The 9,046-nt window shown below is 37.8% G+C and overlaps 1 protein-coding gene across 1 annotated transcript in view; it reads left to right on the top strand.

Annotated features, from left to right (window-relative positions):
• zgc:77784 (uncharacterized protein LOC402947 homolog) overlaps nucleotides 1-9,046 on the top strand; it is a 53,942-nt gene that overhangs the window by 18,738 nt on the left and 26,158 nt on the right. The window contains exons 3-6 of the mRNA XM_035679424.1: nucleotides 4,245-4,402; nucleotides 5,606-5,726; nucleotides 5,881-6,019; nucleotides 7,034-7,161. Coding sequence (XP_035535317.1) covers nucleotides 4,245-4,402; nucleotides 5,606-5,726; nucleotides 5,881-6,019; nucleotides 7,034-7,161 — 546 coding nt within the window. The remainder of the gene's footprint in view (nucleotides 1-4,244; nucleotides 4,403-5,605; nucleotides 5,727-5,880; nucleotides 6,020-7,033; nucleotides 7,162-9,046) is intronic.

Genomic DNA, 9,046 nt, shown 5'->3' with positions numbered 1-9,046 from the left:
ACATAAGAGGAAAAAAATACTATTATTTCTTTCTAACATTGTCTTGTTTGGTTGCTTAGCTCACATACTTGTTATTAGTATTTCAACTGTATGTTTTAATTTAAAACAGAAAGGTCTTTGTAAAGAGTGTAAAACCCCCAAAACAAACAGACAGACGGAGCAGCTAAAGTTACACTACTCTGATATAGTAACATCCAGGGGCCAGTTTTCCAACAGAAATACTACACAGTGGATGTAGCTAGTCATGAATGGGGCTTTCTTTAGCCTGTAATCTGTATCCCAACAAACAAACTTTAATTAGTTAATGATGTGCCTCTTGGCCATGGAAGTAATGCTCTGTTACTACCCTCCAGACTTCTTAAAGGCTGAGTATCACTCTTTCTACAGTCCCATGCACACCGCTTCAGCACACAGAGAAATGTAACGCTTGCACAAAGCAGGACATTTCCGCTTTGGTGGAGGCGTTTATTGGACTGTCCACACGAGTACGCGGCCTCACCCAATACGCTGTAGTACAGATGCCAGGCCTGTATGTGGCGCTGTGATGCCGCCACACCAATATACTAAACACCGAAAAAGAAGCCATGGAGCATGCGTATAAAGGTCATGCATTGTGCACAAGCCTGTAGTCCACCGTTATTATTATGACGCGTCTAGCGGTGGCGGCTGAGGTCAAAGGCTAGAGAGGCGGGGCTAATACGTCATCGTTTCTGAAAAAATCCGCATTCGCCGTCCAGCTATGAGGCGTTTTAGGATTTTCCCACTCTAGGACCCGTTCTCAAAAAATACAGTTTTCACACCCCGAAAAAAACGGATTCGTCTGGACACGAGGCCGAAACGATAAAGTATTTATGCAGATTTGACAAAAACGTACTTGTGTGGACGGGCCCTTAGTATGTATGTATGTATGTATGTATGTATGTATGTAAAATACTTATCAAAGGTGATGGAGGGGGAAAGAGAGATATGGTCAGTGAGGTTCCTCCTTTGTTGTCACATAATATGCTCTGAGATGTGTATGTATGTTTGACTATGAATAATTATCAAATATCACTGCAGCATAATGACAAGAGGATGAGATGTAATAATGTCAAAGATGTTAGAAGTTCTGAATAAGTCTTTGTTTTGTAAAGACCTCTCACTCCTCCTTAGCCTAAATGTCATGACATTAAAAAGAACAGGAAACAAATCCCACTCTGTGAACAGAGTAAACTTCCACTTCAATTCAATAAAGTTTAGTTTAAGGAGGTAGGTATGTGTGATTGATTAACTCATGGAGCAAGTTAAAGAAAAGGGCGTGTAAGTACGGATTGACTGATGTCCACCTCAGACCTGAGGGAAAGCTGTCTGCCGCTTCAAGTTTTGGAATATTCATAACCGTTTACCCAAGACAATTACAGGCGTGGAACAGAGTGAGGAATGATTTTCAGTCTTTAAATAGCTGTGATGAAGTCATTTCAGATGAGATTTTATTCATGCCCAGTGGGTCTGAATATTGATGCTACATTAAAGGCCAGTACTGCCATGTTGACGTAGACCTGTCAGATGTAGTACTGGTGGATAATTAATGTGGTAGATTTAGTAATTGGCTTAGACTCAACTAAGTGCTTAGTTAAATTGATTTAAGGTGGATTATTGTTACTAAATCCTAATGAGTAAAGACTAACTGAGATTAAAAACTGATTGGTCACTGTTTACTGTAGCTACACCTCTTTCTGTTCTAGCACTGTATGCCATTTACAGTGATAATGCTGGAAGATTTACCATTTGAATAGTTTGAGTCATTAAAACAGTTGTTCGATTGTATCAAATGCAGTTAGCTAGGGTAAACGCTATCTCTACAATTTGACAAAAATTTGGGAAGTTTCCTGCTGACAAACAAGAAGTCATAGACGCACTTGGTGGTTACATACATGAATGAATGCTAAAAGACTGAGATTGTGAAGTGTGTCCATCATGCAGCGTCTTAACCAGGTGATTACCCATGTAAAAATTAAAATAACTGAAAAAGGGTAGACATAGATCAAACCCAGTATTACTGCATTATAGGGCTGCACAATATGGGAGGACATCATATTGACACGTATTGCATTATGATTTGCAATTAGTAAGGGAATGATAATTTTTGCATCACAAATGTATCTTTTTTTATTTTCACAAAAAAAAACTATTAACATGATGATACCAAACAAACCCTAACCCTCTATACCAAACAAATGTGTTTTCTTAAATCTGGAGTACAAGATTTGTAGGCCAGGGAATTTCTGCAGCACTACAGTACTTCATTATAATGCTGTTTAGTAACACGTTTTAGCTTTATCAACAAACGGCAGCTTCTGCGATTTACATATTGCTTTATATTATTGACCATATTGTGATTTCGATAATATTTTGATTAATTGTGCAGCCCTACTGCATTATGATTAAATATGTAATTAAAATGTGATTCATTCTAAGAAGCACTTGCATTTAGTATGCTTACAAGCTAAATGTAGCATACAATGGGGGAAGATTGTGTGCTCTTGACTTTTGCAGCATATAGCTGCAAATACAATTAGTGTTGCTACTAGCTGTAGTTTCTCACTGGAATTAGGTGTCATATTAGTTACCCAGAGCTGACCGGCTAAGACAGGCGTGTGGTAAATTGTTTAAAATTGTAATAAACCAGTCCCACATACAAATTTACCTTTGGATTTGTTTTCAGAAGGTTTCCTCATTTCTAAATACTGAAATTGTCCATAATTAGCTGTCATGACATTGTAGCAATGTGGTTTCTACCCACTTGCTGCACACAAAACCCGTCAATAGAAAAGCATACTTGGACAAGCAAGGTCAGTTGCATGTGTATAGATTTTAGTGTGTGCTCAGACCTGTGTGTGTAAATTACTAATGGAGAAAAAAAAAGTATTAAAATAAAACATTTATATTAATAAAGTAGTCATTATCTTAATCTAATGTCTTATCTTAATGATGTAGTAACCAATAACACAGCCCTTCGCTTTGGAAGTAATGCTAGGCTTATAGGTAGTGAGCTAATTTGCCGGACATTCAAATGTTTGCAGCTTCCTTTAGAGCAGTTGAATTTAGTTTAATCTATTTTTTTACTTTTTCTTTTTCTCTCATATGTTTGGTTTTGGAAAGGATAAAGAAATACTCTTGACTTGACAGGCCTACCTTGCCTAATTATGGTTGCTAAGCTATGATTGGATAATTGCTTTTTGGAGGTGAAATGTGATCGCTCAATTGATGTTGGAGAAGTGTTAATATTAGGTCTGTTGCCATGTATTGTAAAATTGACAGAAAAGCAGATGATCTTTCATCTTTGTGTCTGTGAAAGATCGCTAAAATATTCATGAAAGTGTAAAAGGAGATAGTATTGATTGATTATGCTGGAATAATACACTTTAGTGGAGAAAAAATGGCTGTATGCTGTAGCTACAGGATGTGGTCCAACATGACGAGTGAAGCCATTGGTGTGTGTGAGTGTGTGTGTGTGATTGAAAATGTGAGCCTGTCAGCATCCGAGTATGAGTTTCCATTGTACAGGAGGTCTCATGAGAAGGCTCCAGTTCACAGTTCACACTGAGTCTTTTATCTGTCAATCACAGCAGAAGATTAGAAGATATCAAAGGTCGTCGTGTCAAAGTTATCTCATCCTGTCGTCCTCCACAGGGTGGTGGGAGTGCAAACTTCAGGGGTGACACAAGGATAGGCTTTTCTCCGTCAGTGCTGATTTTATTGGAGTCAGATAAGAAAGCACTTGGAATCAGAGACACAATCCCTTCATTAATGCAGAGGCCATTTTTTCTCTCTCACACATGGGCTAAATTATGAATGTGCTGTTATTTGTTTACTCCATGTTGGACTGAGAGATGTGCATTATTCATCTGCTCTGACAGGAGAGACAGCAGAGTAGGACACAGTCCTGGGAAAACATTAAAAGCGAGTGTGCAGTCTAACAAGGACGTTGCCAGGCATTTGAGCAGTCATGCACATGCAAATATAATAATCGACTTTCTCTCAATAAGCTTGTTTTCAGCCAAGCTTCAGGGAGAAGATGGTTCACTCGAGAACAAGTCTAAAATGATATCCAAGGCAAATTGGTGTTCCTTTTGATTACAGCAGTCATGTGTCTGCGCTGCTGCTCACCGATCTGTGGGTCTGATTTCCAGCCTTTGTTTAAAATACATCAGACAGACAGGGCTTCTGAAGCTAATTAGATTTCTTTGTGTTTTCTTCTTCAGTCCTGAGAGATGATTTCCGGCAGGCCCCGAGCGACGTGGTGGTGGCCGCTGGTGAGCCTGCTGTGTTAGAGTGTGTGCCTCCACGTGGTCACCCTGAGCCCACCGTGTCCTGGAAACGCAACAACGCCCGAGTCAGCACCAAGGATGAGCGCATCTCTGTGAGTTCAACAAGGCAGACTCCCATTTCCAAATAGATAGATAGCTGTGTTTGTATATTGCTAATAAACTCTGCTGGACCCTCCGTGTTATGCAGTTTCCATCCAAATTTAGTGCAGCAAGTGCTTTTGGAGTGAATTTGGAGAACACAAAATGAGAATTAATTCCATAAATTCTCACTAGATCACTAACTGCGTATAAATATATATCCATATCTGGAAATAGTCCCCAAACACACTATTTACTCCTCTTAAAGTAAACAACAGCACCCAGCCGTTTTAGAATATTCATTTGGCTATTCTTTATGAAATATGTCACACGTTAGATTTACCTGTATGTCTTCAGTAGGAACAAATGGTAATGAGAGGCTGGCTGACTCATTGATGGTTTTGTTTCTTTTTATGAGATTGTAGTATAGAATCTTATCTTTTAAATGGATAATCGGGAGTAGAAGAGGTTAACCTTGAATTTCAGGCCCATTTTGTTGTTTTGTTTCTCTTATTCGTGTGGATACATTTACAAAAAAATCTACACTTAACATAAAGTTCTATAAAGAAACAATTACAAGACTTTTTCTTCACATCTTTATAAACTCACCATGTTTTACCAACATTCAGCAGTCCAACAGAAAAGCAGAGATACTGATTTTCAATGACAGTACTTTCAATAGAGCCTAATTTAATGTGGACACCTTGGTTTTCTATGGACCAGAAAATGCCTCACATTCTACTGTCACTTTTGTTATCTCCTCTCAATTGTAAATTTAACACCAGTGCACAATTTCAGGTGGTTTTTGAAAGGCCTTTTTTATTTTTTTAAAATTTGTTGTGGAATTCACAAGCTGAAGTTGACGAAGGACGTTCAGAAGTAGAAGCAGGGGGTATTCAGACTCTTTATTTAAGTAAAACTAAGACACTATAATAACACAATAGTATAGTTTACAACATGTACTTAAGTAAAAAAAAAAAATCAGCCCCTGTGGGTGTTACAGTATTAAACATTATTGAGTTATTATAACTGATGTATTCAATTGCAAGTAGAATTGCACAGTGCCTTGAATATGAATTAAGGATTGCAGAGTGCAAGAGTATACAAATATAGATTATTTTTCCATTAATGACTGCGAAAATAAAAATGAATAATATCTGGTGTCTTCACTCAGGGCACCCTGAAGACTAATCTCTAGAGCTGTCATTGTTTTTCAGATGCGTGGGGGCAAACTGATGATCTCTAACACCAGGAAGAACGATGCTGGCATGTATGTTTGTGTGGGCACAAATATGGTTGGAGAGAGGGACAGCGATCCTGCAGAGCTGGTGGTGTATGGTGAGTTTCTGATATATATATATATATATATATATATATGATAGTATATATAGGTATATATATATATATATATTATAGTATATATATATATATATGCCTTAGGTAAGTCCTTTTTAAAGAGCATAAGCTGGACAAACCTTCCCTCTTCCTGCAGAACGTCCTGTGTTGGTACGGAGGCCTGTGAACCAGGTGGTCATGGAGGAAGATACTGTCGACTTCCTGTGTGAGGTCCACGGAGATCCCGCCCCCACTGTCCGATGGCGCCGAGAAGAAGGGGAGCTTCCCCGCGGGAGGTAAGAGAGAGTCAGACTGGTGATGCACATACAGGGTATGAATAAGAAATACAGCTTTACCAGAGACAAGCCGTGTGTTGGATTATTAACTCATATGACCCAGAATACATATGTGGAGTAATTGTTCATTAATTCATGTCTGTCTATCAGTTTGCTAATATAAATTCATAAATGAAAGAGACCAAAGACGATTCATTGATTGGCAGAATCCTCTGGTGACCAGATTCATGCTTTTTTCTATCTAAACTCAATGTAACGTATATTTAGCTAAGCCTGTGAAATGAATACATTTTTTTCAATTTCCAGCATTATATTGCTCTAAAACTTAATTCTATAAAACTCTAAAAATAATACATCCATAGAAATAATCACTCACACAGTGCAACCAATAATGTAGGTTAAGAAATGCTGTTTTACTCTGTATGTTGAGCTATCTATAATGTAAGGTATAATATAAATTACAACAGAGTCATTGTGACACAGTTGTTTTTCAGGTTTGTTAAGAGCTATATTGTATTCTGTCTTTCATCTTTTTTAGTTTATTTTATTTTTTACTTCTATGGTTTATGAATCTCAGAAATAAAGTGACTTATACTGATTTGATCCATTGCATCCTTTGCATAGACGTAGACAGCTGAATTGTACTGTGGTTGTATTTGGTAATTTAAATAATTCTGCTCTGCAAAGTCCATCCTTCATATTTAATCAGCTGTTAAGAGATAAAAGTGTTGTTTTTCCTAAATCAAGCATTTTCCTGGATCCACTAAAAATATCTAAGGCAGATAAGGCACATTATTCCCCTCCTTTCAAGATAATGTCACCTGATTGGGGACAAAAAAAACCCTGCAACAGGTTGATTGACAAGGCAAGAAATTACATTATCTTGTACCCCTGACAGATTTTCTTTGCTTTGTGTAGATTAGTATGGTCATTTTTTTTCGTTTTGGTCATTTTTTTTCGTTCGCCATGCTTTTCTGTTAGATCTTTCATTATCTCTCTTTTTCTCATTCCAAGGTTTGAAATCCGCAACGGCAACAGCCTCCGTTTGTTCCGTGTGAAAGAGCAGGATGAAGGGACATATACCTGCACATCTGAGAACAGTGTGGGCAAGACAGAGGCCTCAGCCATGTTGCAGGTCCACGGTACGAAACACATCATGCATATTGTATTGAAGCCCACACATACACACACACATACTTAGGCATGCATATAAAAGCTCTCATACCTAGAGCCATGTTCATGCATAAGGTAACATCGAGGCACATGGCAACAGTATCATGCACATTTCCATTTCCTTACAAATGTGCTGTATTTTTATATCAGTGTATCTTTCTGAGTCCCTGTCCAGTGGTGCTGCCAAGAGCTTATGCTAAACCGTATGGATTACGCCATGTGACAGATGTTTGGTAGATGTGTGCTTTAACTCACTGCCAGAGAGCAGTCCCAGTATTAATAAGACATGACTCTTTCCCTCTGTCTTCCTGTCTCTTTATCTCCTCGCGCCTCCTCAGTCTGTGTGCCCTTTTTCTTTCTCCCCGCAAGTCTTGGTTTAAATTGTCTCAGACGACTTCATCCACTAATGCTTTTATCAGTGTAAATGAAATCCAAACCGAGGCAGTTTTCTATTCACTCTGCTTCTTTGTTCTGTTTTTTTTTTTGTGTGTGTGTGTGTGTGTGTGTGTGTGTGTGGCTTTTTTCCATGCTATCACCGGTTTTGTTTTGTAGCTCAGAGTTTCATCCCTCTCATTAATTTTCCATCTCTTTCCATCATGTTTCAAACCCTATCATCATTCCAGTCGGCCAGTTCCGTAAGTTCACTTTCCATCTAATTCTTCTCTACAAAAAGGCATTTTATGTTATGCTAATTTATTTCATTCTCCTTTCTGTACGGTATTCTTAATGGTTTTTAAATCAACAATCAACAATCAATGCCTAATGGTGTAAATAAGTTCCTCCATTAGGCACTGACTTCATGACAACATGCCTGTTGCTGCTGTCAGGCATTAAGTAAGCCACAGTGACTTAATGTACAGCAGATTACTGACTCCTATCAAACCACATCTGCCATGTAGCAGGGAGTGTGTGATACCATGTAAATCCTTCTCTCATTTGCAGCTACAGTAGTTCAAAACGCAACTGCAAGGTTTTTAATTACAACTCAGCGATGGTCTTGGTCTTCACTTTTAAATAAGGACACGGTACATAATTATTATTAAAGGGTCACTCCAGCCATTTACAATTGCTCTTCTCTAATTTAGGAGGCTCATAAGAAACAGAGTAAAATTAAGATCTATTAAGATAAGAATCTGACGTATCCTGACTTTAAGTCCCATATATGGGTCAAGCTCTAAAAAATACTCGATCCTACACTTCCCATAATGCAACTTTTCCATTACCATGATCGATGAAACAACCACATCATTTTTCTTCCATGCCCCTTGTTTGTTAAACAAATTAAAAACAAACAATGTTTGTTATAAATTTGGAGGTTCAAGTCAAGCTCAAGTCAAAATGACCCTGATGACATCATTATGACACTATCAGGGTTATTTTTGTCAGACTTGAAAAAAGTTGCTTCAGAGCTGCATAAGACATGAAATTAGTGGCGTGCCTCTTTAGGTAATAGTACTACAAGTAGTAGTAGTAGTAGTAGTAGAAGCATCTTGTGTACATTTACTATTATAATATTAAGACTTGTCTTTCATTTATTTATGTATTTATTTGTTTATTCGTTTATTCATTCATTTATTTATGTGTGTGTGTGTGTGTGTGTGTGTGTGTGTGTGTGGTATGTATGTAGTGTATGTTGTGTATATACATATTATAGCAATGTATATCATTCATTCATTCATCTTCATCTCATTCATTCATTCATGTCAACCAAACCCCATGGCCCAAACCCAATAAGACTTTGTGAGATAGAAGATCTTATATAATTAGGGGTGAAACCCCAGGGCAAAACAAACGAATATTTAATTTTGGGTGTAGGAGCGAAAACTGCCAAAAGAAAATGTGAACAGCTGAAAA

Source organism: Morone saxatilis, unplaced genomic scaffold, assembly GCF_004916995.1.
Source record: "Morone saxatilis isolate NCDOM2014 unplaced genomic scaffold, NCSU_SB_2.0 Contig8, whole genome shotgun sequence".
In the NCBI taxonomy this organism is placed as follows: Eukaryota; Metazoa; Chordata; class Actinopteri; family Moronidae; genus Morone; species Morone saxatilis.
The sequence above is the reverse complement of the archived record's forward strand: the minus strand, read 5'-3'. Positions and strand labels throughout refer to the sequence as shown.